This window comes from Haemaphysalis longicornis, unplaced genomic scaffold, assembly GCF_048455015.1.
Source record: "Haemaphysalis longicornis isolate Haplotype H1 unplaced genomic scaffold, Haemaphysalis longicornis Haplotype H1 scaffold_8, whole genome shotgun sequence".
Classification (NCBI taxonomy): Eukaryota; Metazoa; Arthropoda; class Arachnida; order Ixodida; family Ixodidae; genus Haemaphysalis; species Haemaphysalis longicornis.
In genome coordinates this window covers 46,153,977-46,172,239 of record NW_027526445.1, presented here as the reverse complement: position 1 = coordinate 46,172,239, position 18,263 = coordinate 46,153,977, and the positions used below count along the sequence as shown (strand labels likewise).

Here is an 18,263-nt window from a genome sequence, read left to right as displayed (position 1 = left end):
GCGACTCAGCGGCGTGCTAGCGGCGTGATAGCTGCGTGGTGTACACGTGATAGCACCAACCCCCCAAACACTAAACGTTAACGCAATACACCCACCCCCTATGCAACGCATTTACTCGAGTCCCCCTCGCGGGGAGATGGGCCCATTTTTTTTGCACTTTGAGAAACCTGCGACAACAGCTGAGTAATATGGCGCCACGGCATGCTTAATTGAAGTGAGTGCGTGTTGAAAAGGCATTAAAAGGTTAATCAGTGAAAAAGGATCGACGAGCAATCCTCATTAAATAATCGCAGAAGACATGGTTTCAAAAAGACACCCGCAATTATAGTTTCGCTATTTTTAATCATGTTTCCAATGTTATTTACCAGTCTTTTCTAGTTCAAGTAAATTTTGTAAGTTTGTTCTTTCTATTCTTGGGTGTTCAAAACTTCATTAAATCAACTGTCTCCAGTTACACTGTTATAAAGATTAAATGTGTCATCTCCGCCAATTATGCATTTGTTTCGCCTTAGTCTGCGCGTATGCTTTCGTAGTACCTGTGAAAGTCTCCATAGGTTTTTCGTACCAGGAACGCCGCAGATGAAAGGGAGGGGGGAGAGTAGGTGGCGGCCAGAGAGAGCAAAGGAAATAATTGAGACGCTATTGTGCAGGACACTTTAGGCTCGCACAACTTTAGACTCGCACGGGCTGGCTTCCGCTCGCGGGGGAAAGGTCGAGGAACCCAAAATTCTAAGGAAGGAGTTCCTCGCGCCCCGCAATCCACTGACGGTCGTCATTGCATTGGCGTGGGTCATCATTGTTTGTTCTTTCGAAAGGGGAAAACCTGATGCCGTAGGAACATAGGAGTGGAGACGAAGACGTTGACCAGAGAGGTCGGCCGGCGTTTGGAGCCGACAGCTGGCAGGTTGCCAGAGAGTAGTTAACGTCGACTGTATACGTTTCCGCCTTGCAATAGACGCAAACGAGTGATGCCACACGCAGTCATGATATCATGAGCCGGAGAGTAAAATCTCGTCTGCATCGTCGGTGAAGCCGCAACGAGTTTTACAGTCCCTCACGTGTTGTCACGGAATCCGTACAAAAAGGAAAACGTGAACGATACTTGAATGAGCATAAATTTCACGTCCCATCGTGTCGCACAAACCTGTTTCAGGGTTCCTTTGTCCGCAGCACTTGTGCAAGTTTGAATCGCCTTCCTCGGTCCGTAGCTGAAATCTGCAATGAGGTTGCTTTTCGTTCAGCCATAATCAACCTGTTTTCATAACAAGCTGTTATTTGTAATGTTTATTATTGTTGTTTCGCTGCTTTTGTATTTATTATTGTGCATTTCCAAGTCCCCTCTGTAACACCCTCGGGCCCTGAGGGTAATACAAATAAATAAATATCATGCGATTAAATCAACGCAGCCGCTGCTTGACCCGGCGAACATATGTATGTCGCACCCGCTAATTGAAGTGACGAAAATGACGGGAAATAAGCAAGAACGGGCCCTCCAGTCGGGATCCGGACAATTCGCTGTAGGACATTTCGGTGCCGGACGTTTCGGTGCACGGACCTTTCAATGCACGCCTCGGTGCAGACATTTCGTACGGGGGATATACCAGGCATTATTTTAACATTTTAACTTTAGTATGGAATTTCTACTGGCGATATGATTTTTAACGTTCGAGAGTTGTGTTTGGGCCACAATGCGCGGAAATGAACTGTATCCCGAGGCAGGGCATGAGCGCGTAAAACCCAATTTTAATAGCACATAATAAACACTAACGTTAATTAACTTGCGTTCAACGTTCTTTTTACTTTAGAATCTATGTGAACAGCCATAATCTTTTACTCTCAGTGTTACTGAAGCGCTTTGATTTCACTTCAACCAACTTCACTTTTTGTCCATTACTATCTCTCCTCCCCTCCCCCACCCTCCCCGCCAAACTGCCGAGAAAAAAAAAAGATTCCCTTTTCAATATTTTCTCTATCAATCTCCTCTTCGCAGCATTCGCTGTCGGTTCTATCAGAGTCCTGCAAGCATTGAAGTACTCTGGTTCTACTTAGAAACTAATCAACGATCGTTCTTGCATTGGTGCCTATAAAGGGTTGGGGGTGAGGGCACCGACTACCACTCCCCTTGGTGGGGAGGGGGGTGTCACTTGTTGTTCTCCAACGCATGAACCGTGCATAGAAAACTTGAAGACGACTGTTGCAGCTCTGGCTGAACTAGCCTATCCAATTGTTATTCTCTTTCAATAGAAGAACGCCAGGGACTCATGGGGTGCCCGTAATATGCGCGACATGAAGAGCTAATTGTTGATGGGGCAACCGAGGGCGAAGAAGAAACGATTCCTGGAGAGGGGGAGCCGTCGGTACGACCGCGACGCGGGGAAGGATGTAGCGAGCAAGCTTGTTCATGAAGGGGGAGAAAGGGGCCAACAATTCCAGTCATTGTGTCCTCAGGGGCTGTTTGGGTGGCTTTTTGTTGCGCGTTAGAGAGGTTGTGTGAGCTCATGGTGAACGTGTAGCTTTTTCATGCATCAATGCGGTGACGGTTCGGAGACGAAGAACTTTGCTGGGCCTGTGATACTTTCAGGGGAAACCGCAAAAAATATGACTGAAAAAGAAATCTGGCAGAGGTTGAAACTTGAAGATTGGGGGAGGGGGGAGGGGGGGCTGCCTGTACAATAAATTAAAATGAGAAGAAAGTGTGTAAACATAAAACGAACGTTCGTTTCCCGACCCGTACGCGCTTTATCAGGGTGTAGGAACAAATGGTCCAGGAACAAATGGTGCCGGAACAAATGGGCGCGCAATTTATGGTGCCGGAACTGATGGTCGTGAAACTTATGGCGCCGGAACAAATGGTTCCAGGCACCTCTTCGGGCAAAATGATTCTATAAAACTCCACGTGGAATTTCTGTTTAAATTTGCTGTATTTTGGTGGAGTGCAGTTTATAATTTCTTAGGTTTCTTTATTTTTGTTTTCTTTGTTTTTCAGTTTTCGTAAACCGGTTAGCTCAATTTGCGCTATTAGAACGATTAAACGCGCTATTTCTGCAAACCGGTATTTCTGCGGTATTTCTGCAAGTTCAGGGCATTCATTACACGATTGGCCCGTTTTGGGAATATTTTATTCGTATTTCCGCCGTTCTTCTCCGGCTTTTTTTTATTTTAGTCGTTGCGTTTTTTATACGTGCAACACGAACATTCGTATTTATGAGTTCTCTCTCTCTTTCGGTATTTGATTTTTGTAATATTTTCATTTTCTTGGTTTTCGACCTTTTGGTCCGTGTTATAGGAAGCCGCACCTGTCGCGAGACGCCGCTAGTAAGCGAGGGTGGTGACAGGCACAGTGTCGAGACATGCGGACGTCTGATAGCAGGCATCCGCTGAGCCACTGGTCAAGCCAGGCTGTCGCGACCGTCAGCCCCACGGCCAATTTCTTCTAAAGAGGGCAATGAGGGATATCTCAAGCAAAGAAATATGCTACCGAAGCGAGTCTTCTTGTTTTGACCTTTGCTTTTTATGGGGCGTCGCGAAGAAGGTAGTCGGCAGGCGGTGGCGCATCAACCTGCAGCAATCGTTTGCTTTTCATGGAACCATGACGTGTGACTCTCTTTGGTTCTCGTAATTTTTGGCAGCTTAAAGCCGCCAGCAAGACGAGCAAAAACATGCTTCTGCGTTTGCGCAAAAAAAAAATTGCATACATTTGTGCTCAAATCAGTTGCGAAAAATGAAGTTTCAGTGGTGGGTGACAAACTTCGAGTATGATTGACAATCCAGCGCGCGAAAAAACGGCACAAAAAAGAACGAGAGTTAGACAGGACAGCGCTGCCTGCTGTCCTGTATGTCGAGTATGAGCTCACCTGCTGCCCTAAGCACGACTTCACGCTTCCGCAACACGGCGGCAAAATGAACAAAGCGTGTTAGCCAGCAGTCTCCTAAGCCTTGCAGCAAAAGAAAAGGCGTGATAATAGTAAAGTAATGCCTATTTTGGGAGAAAAACGAGTTTCTAAGCTGCAAGCTGCAAAATTATCGAGGTCCAAAATCTTGATTAGTGTCACTTCGCTTGATTTGAACTGCAGATATCAAAGCATTTCGGGTGGTGGGCATACTAACGCAGCTTAGCTAACGCAATAAACCATTCATCGAGTAAAGTTCTTTTTTGAAATAGCGACAAATCGGCGAGCGCAATGCACCAGTACAGCTCTATGTTGACTGAACGTCAGCAGTACCAGCCCACTCACATTTCTGATACTTTACACAACCTAAATAATACCGTCACTGTAAATAGGCTCATCGCACAGGCTCGAGTGGGACTCGCTTTTCAAACGTTAATAAAATTTTGTATCCTTGCGAGTATTGCCCATCAACCCGCTTAATTTAAACAGTTATGGTGATCCGCTTCATAAGAAAACCGCCTTCATGAAGAGAATTATGGCAGCCCGTCATTTTACTCGCTTTAAACACGGGCCGAGGGCGGCTCAGTACACACATATTTTGACAGAAATGTCTGCCGCTGGTTTTCCTGGTATTCGCTATAACAAAAAAAGGCAAGCAAAGGGAGCATGCGAGGACGTACACGTGCGACAAAAAAATTGTGTACCGCATTTAACTCAAGTAAGTTCAGCCTTAGGCAATATAATATACATGAACAGATGCAAAATACATCGTGCACAAATGTAAACATACAAACGTAAACATACTGACCCCCTTCTTTCCCTCATTCAGGCACTCATGCATAGGTGCAGTAGTGGTGGGACCATTTTTTCGGCATACGGCCCGTTTGTCATCAGGCGTTTCGTCATAGGCCGGTTCGTAATAGGCCGTTTGGTTACGTAGGATCATTCGTCATAGGCCGTTTCGTAATAGGCCGTTTGGTCACATAGGATCATTCGTCATAGGCCAGTTTGTCACTTAGGAAAGTTCGTCACAGGTGCGCAAAATGAACGTCCACGTGTTGTTTTTTTTCGACTCGAAAGATAGAAGCGAGGCACAGGTTTAGTTAGTTTTTTTTACTTTGGGCCGTACATCTAGCAAAGCTCAACAAAGAATGCAAGCCAGAGTGGGCAAGTAGGGTGACGTGTTCGGACAAGATTATAGATACGAGTTCAACCCAAGACAGAAAAGTGAGACATGGACGTAGCCCAACAAAGTTCTTGGAAGACGGGCCAGGCGTATGGTTCTAAGTGGTTCTGTAATAGGGAAAGTAGCACCGACCTTCTCGTTCTTGAAAATTTCACATTGGCCATTTTGTGTCACTTATTAGTGGTTTAATACAAGTGGCGCAATAATTATTTAGTGGACCTTTCTCCAGTAGCCATCTGCGCAGGCGTGGGGTGCCGGTCCGCCATTCTTGGAGTAGTTCTCGGGCAAAATAAACAAAAGGGCGCCCCCTCAGCTAGCTGCTTGGTAGCGTGGCTCTACTGCTTGGGGAGTGGATATGCCTCCTATAGCGCTGCACGTTTTTATATCCTCCTTGCGGACAGTTCAAGTGAGTTCTTATGTGTACACAAAAAAAAGCTTTCCAAGGAAAGGGGCAAAAATGACCACGCTGTGAGCACTTGGCTACCAGTGAGGGAGCAACGAAAAGGAAAAAAGTGAAGAAAAAGGAGTGCTACGGCCACTACAAATTAGTCACGCGAGCGTGCGCCTGCTACCGTGGCATTCATGTGAGAGGCAGGGGGTACGGGTGGGAGCGGTATGGACTGCAGGACCAGGATAATTCGTGCACGGATTCCCCGAAAGCCAAACATTTTTTGGGGCGTGCCTTACTGCCAGGTTAGGATCGCCGTGGCGGCCAAGAAGAAGACCGGTACTGCGAAAAGGTGTGCAAAGTAGTTATAGTCATGCCTCATCACCACTTACGCCTAAAAAAGCGACGAATTTTGTTTTTGCGTTCCTGTGACGAACTTTCCTAAGTGACAAACTGGCCTATGACGAATCATCCTATGTGACCAAACGGCCTATTACGAACGAGTCGATACGTTTTCGGCCTATTACGAGCCTATTACGATACGGCCTACTACGAGCCAATACGTTTTCCTTTGTAGGCCTTTTAAGTGCAATACGTCATTTTGTTATTTTTTCAACAGCGCCGCGGTGACTGCAGTTCGGTTTTTTGCTTTCATTTCACCTGGACGATCAATGAGCCGAATTTTTGTTATCTACATTTTGAAACTTGCGACACACGACTGCCGGGACTTAGGCATGGCCCGGGCCGGATCGGCTCTCCCGAAAAAAGTTTTGTTCTAGACCGAACCCCGCCCGGGCCCAAGAAAATGCGCTCTACGCGGCCCAAGTAGGGCCAGCGGGACGGGCCTGGCTTGGGCTTTCGGGCAGTTTCTTAAGCCCGGCAGGGCTCGGGCTAGAGAACTGCCCGGGCCGCAATTTCTAGGCCCGGCCCGACCCTGCCCGATAGAGACACGGCCCGGGACCGACAAATTTTTAAAATGCGAGCCCCCTCCCGGCCCCAGCTCGACGAGTTTTGAAAATGTGAGCCCGAGCCCGGCCGAAGCCCGGCAGAATTCAATAAAATAAGCCCGAGTCCGCCAGACAGTTGTTAAACATCATCCATGGTCCGAGAGGCTATAAACATGAACTCGAAGAAGTCTGCTGTTAACCTAAAAAGCGCAGCACCAAGCGAATACGACTCATTTGGATTTAAATTTGCTTTAAACTTGGACCGAACTTTCGCTCCAAATGAAGCTGTATTCTGAGCAAATGAAGTTGTATGTTCGGTAGTCGTGGAACTTCATTTGCCACTTCATTTGCCAGTCTTTCGAAATCAAGGCACACCGAGGATACCTTAAATTCTTCCGAGCAAGTGGATATTTTTTTAATTTTGCAATTCCTTAACAGATAATGCACCTTTCGTTGATCCGCTACTTGTTGAAATTTGAGCCGACGATGCGTCCCGTTTAATCACTTTATTTTTGTCTTTCCTTCTAGTTACGTTGGCAGCATTATTTTATCTGCGCTTCTGTTCGTTCTGGCATTTATTCATCGTTTTTAAAAAAATCTTACCCGCAGAAATAATGGGCTCTGCCTCGAAAATTGGTTCGTCAAACTCTGCACACAGTGTGACGACCAGCTCACGTTTATTATTCTGTTTGTTTTAGTTTGAAAAGCAGAGGAGAAACACAATCATGTTGTACTCTGTTACTGGAGTGCCTCTTTCTCTGGCCCGCTCTCTCCAGCTATGCTGCAGGGGCCGAGACGTTTTTTTTTCTTATTGATGTGAAGGCTTTATAAGCTCAATCGTTTTTTTATCATAACTTTTAACAGCGCCTTAGTAAATTTGCACTTCGTTTCTTTTTGCTTTCACGGAACCGGAAAGATCCACAAGAAAATGTTGTTGTCAACAATTTCGAATTTGCGGCGCAGGATTGCCGGGCCTCAAAATATGGGTAAGCCCGAGCCCGGCCCGGGCCCAAGAAAATACGTGCTACCCGACCCGAGCCCGGCCCGCGAGTGCACTATACCAGACTACCTAGCTGCGTCAACGCACCTAGCTGTTTCAGTGCTCTGCTCTTGCGGTGTGCTGTTTTGTCGTGTGCTGTTTTGTCGCCGTGCTCTTCTGTCGCGTGCGCTTTTGGCGCTGTGCTATTATGTCGCTGTGCGTTTCTGTCATGTGCTTTTTTGGCGCTGTGCCCTTCTGACGCTGTGCTCGTCTGACGCGTGCTGTTTTGTCGCGTGCTCTTTTGACGCCGTGCTGTTATGTCGGTGCTGTTCTGTCACGTGCCGTTTCGTCACGTGCTGTTTTGTCGGTATACCCCAGCCGAAGCAATAGCTAAATCAAGTGGTTCGGAATCAACGACGCCACTAGGAAAGTACACGTTGGCCAATGAGAAGGGAGGCAACCAGGTAGCTTTAATTCCAGGACTAAAATTTCACAGTTTGGGCGTTGAAGTTGGAAGGACACCTTCGCGTTGTGGGCAAACTTTGTTGATATCAAACTTAACAGACCGCCACCTCGGGTTGGCCTGTCTAGTCAAAAGGTGCGGTAATTATAAAGACCAAATTTTTGGTTGCTACTAAGCCAGGTTTCCTGTTGCAAAATTACGTCTGGGGAAAATTGGGAGCACAAACAAAGTAAATCCGTAAAGCCTGCCGAAACAGAGCGACAATTCCACTGAATGACTTTTAGAACCCCTATGATTCAGAGAGACCGGCTGCAGCAACTACAGCCTCTAATATCTGATCCTTGGGCTTTGAAACAGATTTACCTTTCTTGGATTTTGCTTTTGGCTGCACTTCTAGGGCTTCGGTACTAGGTGATCAGGAACGTTTACTAGACTGATGAACAGACTCCATAAGCCAAGCCTGAAGCTCCATGTCCGAATCTGAAGAGGGCGAAAGGGGGGGGGGCAAATACTCTGTGTCGGCCATAGGACCACGAACAGACGAAGTACCAGCCTCAGCGTAAGTAGGATGTTCCGATCCACGCACAGAAGTAGCGAGAGTAGACGAGACTTTAACAGAATCCGAGGCAAGATTAGCTGCTGAGAGCAGCGGACCTTAGGGGCGGTGGAAACTTGCTGGATCACTTGGGGAGAGGAGATACACATAAGGGGAGCGGGCTGCAAATATGGTGCCAGCTGAGTCACCACTGTACGAGACACGCAATCGATTAGGGTGGAAGTTAACTGGGTGATTACTGAAGAGACACCCTTCTTAACACCCGCTGCTACAACGGAAGCAAAAGCTGGGTCAGCGAAGGAAGGCTGTTGGAGCTTGGCAACGGCTTGTTCCACCGCTGCAACAATGGTACTCACTACGGCTGCATCAGCGAGTGATGGAGAATGTTTGGCCGTAACTCCAGCGTAACCATGTGTCCTTTCTTTGACAATGGTAACAGCATCCCCGCGCGAGCAGCGACGCTTACCCATGACCTCGACAACTTGGACTTCTTGAGCTCTCGCAGGGCAATTAGAATAGTCAGCTGGGTGTGCCGCTCCACACAAACAACATTGTTGTTATTGGGCTTTGGGGTCAATGTCGTCATCGTCGTCGTCCTCACACACACTTGGCACTATCCGGTGGCCATTTATTCCAGAAGTAACAGCTGTGTAGCTTTGGTGTGGTGGGGCGGAAGCTGGGCAAAAATGCAAGGAACGATGTGTCATAGGCTGGTACACCTTGTGTTGTTGTGTTTTCTTCTCCATCGTTGCGGTAGGCTGCCTATTCATCACGCAAGGACAGGGAGTTGTCAGAGTTACAGTTCCTACTGCTCTTTTACAGGTTTTGCCTTGGTAAACTGGCACCGGCCTCGAGTGTGCGAGCGCGTTCTGAAAGTGACGCAGTGAGACCTAAGCGCACCACTTTGGAGCTGCAGCATTCTAGAAACATTTTATTTCTATGGTCCTGACACTGCGCTGGTTTGCATCAAACACTCATGCCGCAGCTCGACCGCCCAGGGATCCTCCAGCACATCACTGCTTGCGGGCAATTTACATTTCATTCACATTCATTACCGTGCGCTGGGAATTCGTTATGGGTGTGAGCTTTTACTCCGGGACTTTGTGCATGGTAGTATAGGCTCCCCTTTCTTGCCATTTGCTTACAGAAATCAGCATGGTTGTTGGTTAGTTGAGCCTGAGGTCTTTGTTTTTTACTTGGGCGACATAACCTGAGCTCTAGTCCTAGCATGTTAGCCGGTTGCCACACCCTCTAAAAAGTGTTGAAGTGCGTCCATTACTGATCTGGTTAGTCACTTAGGCTAATCTATCGATTAGAATCGTTGATCGATTGACCAAACCTGGGCCAATCCTGTGTGCGTGCCAGATGCTCCACCAATGCCACTCGCCTTGAACGCAGCAGTCATGTGATTTGCAGCAGCATGGATATGGGACACGTGTGTAGATCCACTCGGTACAATGCCCTTCCCCCTTCCCTCCCTCCCCCCGTGCTCAGGTACTACGGCTGCACGTGCCACAACTACCCCTTCGGCTGCTGCCAGGACGAACACACAGCCGCATGGGGCCCCAACTTCGAGGGCTGCCTCTGCTCGCGTCTGCTCTACGGCTGCTGCCCCGACGACCTCACACCCGCCCGGGGACCCAACCTGGCTGGCTGCAGCTGCGCGACCATGCCCTATGGATGCTGCCCCGACCAGGTGTTAAGCTGCTTCGATGCATGGGGCCTGTTCGGGGCCGTAGTTATGAGAAGGGTTTGCTGACAAGCCAGTTGGTGCACTGTAACATTAAGAAAAACAGCGCAAACGACAGGACGAAGAACAGCACTGGCATCCCTTTCCTCGTCCTGTCGTTTGCGCTGTTTTTCTTAGTGTAGTTATCAGAGAATATTTCGTGGTTGACCGACCCCCTGCCCTAGGGAAAACTGCGGCACCTAGATGGTCCCGCCGTCTGTCGAGAGAAACTCGAAGCAGCAATCAGCCATTAGGGTAGCCTGGAAAAGTTGGTTATTCATGGTTATGTGGAGCAGCAACGCGGACGAAAACGAGAAAACTACCCCGTGCTGAATGCTCTGTTCTTGTCTTCATCCTCAGTTGTGGTTGTTGATAGATTTAGCGGAAAGGAACGGGAGAAGGGTTCAGTGCATGAGGAAGTCGAATCGAAGAAGGATCATTTATAAATCATCAGCACTGTTAGTTGTCCGTAGTGCTTCGGTAGTTTGCGGGCGGTTCCTTCCCCGAGTCGTGGAGGAAGTGTGCTGGGTAAATTGAGAAAGATGCCAGCTTTCTATTTTTTCTGACTTGAATAGCAGGTTTTATTAGAGAGATCTATTAAGAGCGGTTGTTTAGCAAAGTTCAGTTTTCGTCCCCGGGGGGCTGCTCCCATACGTTTGCCCTTTACTACAACAGAGAGCTGATATCACGTAGTGGTGATTCTGAAGTGGACTGTGGCGAGTGGTGTACACTATAGAACTCTCCTTCTTTCTTCGTCCCTGTTGTTTGAGTGCTTTTCCCACTCGGAGAATTTCCTCCAGTTCCATTAAGGCAGGCTGGTGTGCAGCCGTTTGGGCTCGGGCGAGGACTGTTTCCTTGCCCTTGGAGCGACCGGTATGTTCCCAGTTGGTGGTAGTGCAAGTGCTGCTCTTGCCGCTTGCAGCGAACGCCGGCCCGCGGTCCGGCCTTCGGCGGCTGCCCGTGCACGGCCATGCCTTACGGCTGCTGCCCCGACCAGCAGACTGCAGCCCATGGGCCGGATGGAATGGGGTGCGAATGCGAGAAGCTGGCTTACGGGTGAGTGCCTGTTGTCGAGCCTGATCAGAGCTAACGGGACAGCAGTGACCGTGGCAACAAAAGCACAATGCCAGGCGTCCATACTTGGGGGCACAGGGCACTTCTCTTTAGCGTCAACAGTCGTTGCTGCGGTTTTGCAAAGTGGTGAGTGGCTGCCGCAGGTGAAAACTGCCTTTGTTCTCTTGGCTTTTGTTTGCTCCTGAAATAACCATGACAGTGTGGTTGCTGATTCCTTGTGCAAAGTTAAGTGGCCATAAAATGTGAGCTCTGGGCAAGGTTTCAGCACGACGGAATAGCTTTGACAGAATCAATGTTAGAGTATGGTGTGGCAATTAGGCTGCTATAAATAGGCTGTTTTACTCAACCAGCAAGGCTAGAGCACAAGTACCAGACCCACAATGTACTTAGGGGCGAGGCGACGAATGTGCCAAGATTGGTGCCAAGGAAGGGCTCCAAGGCAAAGTTGGCAAGATACGCTAGCAGCAAAAACCATGTTCATAGCCCGAATTTGCGGAGGCATTTGATGTCTCCATCTCCAGCACAATCGAGCGCAGATAAGCCGCAATGCCTTGCCTGTTGTCCTTATTCCGAGAGTGCTTCGCTTTCTCTGCAGTGGTCCTCGTTTTGCGCGTTACCTGCGCACCACAGCCCATTCCCCTTCCCCCTCCTTCCGCCCAGCTGCTGCCCCGACGACCGCACTGCCGCAACCGGTCCCAGACTGACCGGCTGCACGTGCCACCACTACCCCCACGGCTGCTGCCCCGACGGCCGCACACCCGCCCGCGGTCCTGACGCCGACGGCTGCACCTGTGCCATGTCCGCTTACGGCTGCTGCCCCGACGGGGTCACGGATGCCCGGGGCTGCAACTTCGAGGGCTGCCCGCTGGACCCCAGGATCAGCGCCCCCACAAGGAACGTCAGTGCAAGTGAGTGCTTCCAACTGCTCTCAATGCCTGCTCATCATCATCATAATAATAATCATCATCATCTTCATCATCACCCTGGTTCCGCACACCGCAAGACGAAGGCAGCTCCTATAGACCTTCCACGACGTCTGTTGAGTGCTAGCCACGGTGTAAGGTAAACTATATCTTACACCGTGGTGCTAGCTGAGTCCACCCATTCCCCCCTCTAATTATTGTAGCTCCTTCTTCCATGGAGTCCTCGGCCGACTCCTACTGCGTTTAGGGTCTACTGGCAGCCAGTTCGTTAAAGGAGCCATGAAGACAAAATACAAGTTGGGTTTATTAGAAAGACTGCGTAGTACCGATAACAATGATACCAATATCATCTCAATCTTCGAACAAATAACGGAGATATTAAAGAAAACGTGCGAAGGAGTCGCGACCCCCTAGCCAATTTCCCGCAACTTTTCTATGACGTCACGGAACCTTGTTTATGCGATTGGGAGCCGCCTAACTGACCTGTCGCGACGACACATGACTGGACGTCTGTAATGGGGCCTCTAGTTCCATTTGACCGCATCACTTGAATGCTAACGTGCAGTTAACGCACTGAAAATTATGTTTTATTGTTTTCCCGTATGACGTCATTCTTGCTCTTGTCACTGTGGCGAAAAATTTGAAAGTTTTTAAATACTTCTTGCTTTTTTTTCGTTAAAAAAACATCTTTTGGGGCTGTAATGGAGCTGAATGGGATACTGAATCTTAGTTCTTTGAATTAAACGAAGTTGTATTTTCTCTTCATGGCTCCTTTAAACGGCCAATTCACCTACTGTCCCTCATGCCAATGACGCGACCCGCCCATGCCAATCATCTTCGCTTACCGTAAACTTCAGAGCAAGTGCTTCCCTGCAGGCAAGTGCAGATCACCTGCAGAGTGAGGAGGGGGCACTGTCCCGGAACAACAGGAATATTCAAGGTGGCGGTGACAACGATCCCCCGAATCCCGCGAAAAGAAAAAAATGCGGCATGTATATGCACGCAGAATTTTGCCAAAGGGCCTTAGTCATCCCTCTGAAAACCATCAAAAGACTCGTGTGAGTCTACCAAAGAAACGTTCGCACGATTCAGCTGGAAGTCCACCCCGGTCTCCTGGAGCCCTGCCAGTCCACCATGCATGGTCGCCTTCCTCTGAGCCACCCAGTCCGTTCTTTACGCCACAGCCCCCGAAAATTCATACCACAGTATCCTGGGGCACAGCGACCAACGACTCGGCAACAAAATCGAGCGCATGCTGCCACCAAAAGAAGCCAACACTGCCAAAAGAAAAACAAAAATGGTGCACAGAGATTGGGCCAGCAGGCCACTAACGATGATTGGATTGGATTGGATTATAGATTGATTGTGGCCCGCCAGTGCTGCCTGGGTGCGGTGGATTTCATGCTGTGGACAGTGTGGAGCGAAGGTATGTGTGGGGGGGGGTGATTTCCTGGAAATTTGAAATTAGCTGTGCATGTAGGGAGTTGGGCTCGCACGGGGGGCGGTTGTTAGGAATTTTATGGTAATTTGAGCAAGAATTTCTTCCACACCAGGTGGTTCCCAAATGCACACAGCCAAATGATTATATCCAAGCATGACCACTGGCATGCTTCTTTCCATAGCCTGTTGGGCTGATCTATGTTGTGGCTTAACAAGAAAAGGTGCATAAGGAAGTAAGGTTGCATGGTTGAACAAAACGCGAAAGTAACAGATAAACAGAGGAGAAAACGGGCAAGCCCATTCTATTTGTTCCCTGTGTTCTGTGATTACTTCCACATTTTATTCAATAATGTGGTGGCCTGTAGGCCGACTTTCATAGGAGCATGGTGAAACCAACCATCTAACCAACCAAAACTAACGATTCATACATACATATGTATGTGGAACCTTGGGAAGTAAAGAAATGGCCTGATGAGATTGAAACCAGCGTGTTCTCATTCGTAAACGAAGTGTGTCACCACCGTCGGGTGTTTTGAGAGAACAAGGGAAGAACATTGGTGTTGGCTGTAAGATGATGCGTGACCTCTATCACTAGGGATTGGCCAAGAAGCATAGCCATAAGACCTTTAAGATTGACTTGACCAGGTTTGAGTGCATACACATTCATCCAGTATAAATCAAATTTTACACTAAGATTGCATTTTAACTAACGACTTAATGAAAAAAGTGGTTGTTTCACAGTCAACCAAACGCCAATTTTTACGTGCCGTACTTCCCTTATATAGTTTATTTCTCAAATTTTTTTGTCACAACATGTGAGATGCTTGCAGTAACATCATCTCTTTCTCTATTTTTTTGCAAAGTAATTTTTTTTCGCAAGATGTGATATTACTACAGCAGTGCCAAGGTAAGCAAACCACTCATGCCTCATGTCAGGCACGTAGCCAGGATTTTTTTTGGGGGGGGGCCAAGGCCTAATTGTTCGAAACAAGCTCTTTCCATGGCAAAAAAAAGAAAAACAATTGCCTAGAAATATAGAAGACGCCTAATTTTTAGAAGAGAACGACATCAAATGGGAATGCAGCGATAGAGGCGAGTTATTCCGAGATGGAAAGCAAGTTTTTGACACTGCAATAAAGATAGTGCGTGTGCACTTTCCATCCAAATAATCTCTACCAAGAAGGGCCGTACAGAGACAGTGACGAAAAGAGGAGTGACAAAAAAAAGGGGGTGGGGGGAGGCAACGGAATCAGGCGCCTACTCAGGGAGATGTGCGGCAAATAAAAAAACAAATTGTCGGGCGCTTTCTCTACCCGAATTTTCACTCGGTGTCTCAACAACAGGCCGGCGAGAAGAACGTGAGCCATTTTATGACAGCAATTCTTAAACAAAAACAGGCATATTTGGGAAATCAGTTTTATTGAACACAAAGAACGAAAACACGGATGCTTTCATAATCACAAAAGATGCAAAATGCTAACATTCGTTTCTACAGCAAACAATTTTAAAGAATGGCATTGAGATTGTTTTACTGTATAGTAAAAGTAAATGCAAAAGAAAAAAAACGAACACGTAGCTTGGCCGAAACGAGCGGTTCACGCTGCAATTTTCAAACGTCGTGGTTTCTCCATAAACACAGCGATAACTTCGTCGACACTGACTTGCATCCGGTGAATGGACATAAGGGCCAGGCCATTAAGCCGCTCTTCAGCCGTCCGGTTCCTCAAATATGTTTTCACTCTTTTCAGTGTCGAGAAGCTGCGTTCTGCAGCAGCTGTAGTCACTGGGAGCGTTGCCAATATCTTGAGGAGTGTGTGAACGTTCGGGAAGAGGCCTTTGTCGCATTCAGCTAAAGCGTCCGTCGCAAAGCGGGGAAGTTCTTCCTCTTGCATGGCTTGCCATTTAGTTTTCCAGATTTCCCATTCACCTTTTAGTGTAAGGATATGCGTTGTTGTCATATCTCTGAGGTAAAAATCGAAGGCCGGCTGCACAGATTCAAATTTGCCTTTGGAGGCGTGCTTTGGCAATACAAATTGCAAACTTTGCAGTGTTTTCCGATGGATTGCAAAGCGCCGTTTGAGGGAAGCTTTCAGGTCATCTATGTATGGAATGAACGTGGCTCGCCTGTAGTACTCTTCCGCAGAACTACAAGGGTAGTTTGCCCGGTATCTCTGTGTTCCTACCACCCGTGGAATCTCGCACTTCACTCCGAACTCCGCCGCTCTATCTTGACATACAGAAAATATTTTGTGGAATTCTGCCTCCGGGTTAGTGCCCATCTCTTCGAGTTTAGTCAGCACCAGGTCAACCTGCTCCAAGGCAACCCTCATGTCAATAGCTGGGCTCTGCAGATACACAGACAAGTGGTGTGTGAGGCCTAGGAATGTCTCACTAACAGTGAGGCATAAAAGAAAGTTGAGTGAACAGATTCGCTGATGGAGGCAATGAGCGGTGGACGCTGTTGCTTTATCAGGGGAGGTGTCCATGAACTCTTCAAGTTAGTGAACTATCTCAGAAAGTGCTTCTCCAAACAATACAACTGAATCATAACGTTCCACCCACCTTGTTTCACAATATCGGCGCAGCCGGCGGAAAGACTTTGTAGACGCTTCCAGATGTTTTTTCAGGACCGCTGTCCTTTTGGGTGATAGCCGAACGAAAGTGCATACCTCACTAATTGTTCCAAGGGCCCGCCGAATGTCTTGGACAGCTGAGGCGTCGCTCAAACAAAGGTTCAGGGAGTACGACGAGCAATGCGTGTACAACGCCGTTGGGAAGTCGTTCCGGATGAGCGCCTGCACGCCGTTGAATGCCCCGCTCATCGCTGCTGCTCCATCGTATCCTTGCCCTCTCATCATGTCCAAGTGCAGGCCAAGATTCAGCAGCTCCCTTTTCAGTGTTTCAGCCAGGCTAGACGCACTGACGTCGTCAACAGGTACGAAGCAGAGGAAATCTTCCCGAATGCTCGAAGTAGTAGGATCGACGTAGCGTACGCACACAGAGAATTGCTTGGTTTGTGATACATCCGTTGTTTCATCTGCCAGCACCGAAAATAATCCGGCCTCGTTTACCTGTCTTACAATTTTATCTTGTGTAAGCTTGCCAATTATCGAAATAATTTCATTTTGAATGTGCGGGCTGGAGTAAAGAGCATTGCTGCCTGCTGTGCGAATGTGATTGGTTAAAATGATGTCTCCGCCATTCGCTTTATAACGTAGGAGCGCCCTGAAGTTGCCGTCGTTCTGTAAGGGTTCCGCAAGAGAAAGACGCCCCGAATCCTTGTCACCTCTCAGCGCGAGGTCTTGACGGCCGCACAGTAAAACTGTCTCGACAATCGCGCGCAACTTTGCCTTGTTGTCTTCGAGCTCGCCCTTTGCTTGCTGATTAAGCTGTACGTGGACACTGCTTGATTTTTCTCTTGCGACTCTGAGAACGCATTCGGCGTCAACCGTTGCCGTCTTGTGGTATTCAGTCCGTGCATAATTCTCGAATGTCTCAAGGGCATCCTTCCACTTCGTAAACGGAACTGTTACGAGGTTCTTACATGTCTGGTGACAGCCTTTACCCGCTCCACTCTTACGACAAAAAAGTACGCAGGTTTTGCAGAAAGCTCCCTTCCGCACATGAGAAAATGCAAGCCACTCATATCGCTGCACCCAGTGAAACTGAAACGTGCGCCTTTTCCCATTTTTGGTGACCGAGATTTCAAACTTGTAGCTCGGGGTTCTCGGATGTCATCGGGGTTCTCGGAATAAGCGTAGCTTTTCAGTAATACTACGGTGGATTATTTCTTTTTATCTCTGACGACTTATTATAGTTAGTATCTTTATTTGAATAATCAGCGAAAGTAACATTATTTTTTTCCGTTTTCCTGCGCATGCGAAACAGCTGCGTGACTGTGCGCAATTGCTTGGGGAAAGGAACCTGTCGCTTTCTAACGTTTTTCGAAGAACTTGTAAGATTCTCTGGCGTTAAAGGCCGACTGGACGAATTTCGGGGGAGGGGGGGGGGCCCGGGCCCCCCTGGGCTTCCCCCCCTGCCTACGTGCCTGCCTCATGTCATGTCACTTTTTGACCGATATGTTTCAAAAATTTGAGCCTATTTCTGACCATTTCTGACTTTGGCGATGGCTGTACGATGATGTGTGACCTCGATCACTAGGGATTGGCCAAGAAGTATAGCCGTGAGACCTTATAGATTGACTTGAGAAGATGAGTGCATACACATTCATCCACTATAAATCAAATTTTTCACTAAGATTGCATTTTAACTTACGACTTATTAATGAAAAGAGTGATTGTTTCACAGTCAAACAAAAGCCAATTTTCGCGTGTGGTGCTTCCCCTAATATCATTTCTTTCTCAACTTTTTTTTGCCACAACATACGAGATGCTTCCCCCAACAACATCTCTTTTTAAATATGTTTTTACATAGTATTTTTTTCCCCGCAACATGTGAGACCACTACAGCAGTGCCAAGGTAAGCAAACTACTCATGCCTCATGTCATGTCACTTTTTGACCGACATGCTTCAAGAGCCAACTTCTTACTACTCTTAGTCTACTCGTGGTCGCAGTCTCCACACTACACGCATGACTCTGTCCAAGGGTTGCAAAAGAGGCTTGAGTTTTATGATGCTTTGCGCTGTCTTTTCTCCCCTCTTTTTCGCCGCATCTGTTTTGTATCAGG

The 18,263-nt window shown here is 47.9% G+C and overlaps 1 protein-coding gene across 1 annotated transcript in view; it reads left to right on the top strand.

The window, feature by feature from the left end:
* Positions 1-18,263, top strand: part of LOC144148277 (uncharacterized) — a 288,013-nt gene that overhangs the window by 199,118 nt on the left and 70,632 nt on the right. Inside the window, exons 14-16 of the mRNA XM_077679836.1 lie at positions 9,904-10,105; positions 11,061-11,194; positions 11,873-12,110. Coding sequence (XP_077535962.1) covers positions 9,904-10,105; positions 11,061-11,194; positions 11,873-12,110 — 574 coding nt within the window. The remainder of the gene's footprint in view (positions 1-9,903; positions 10,106-11,060; positions 11,195-11,872; positions 12,111-18,263) is intronic.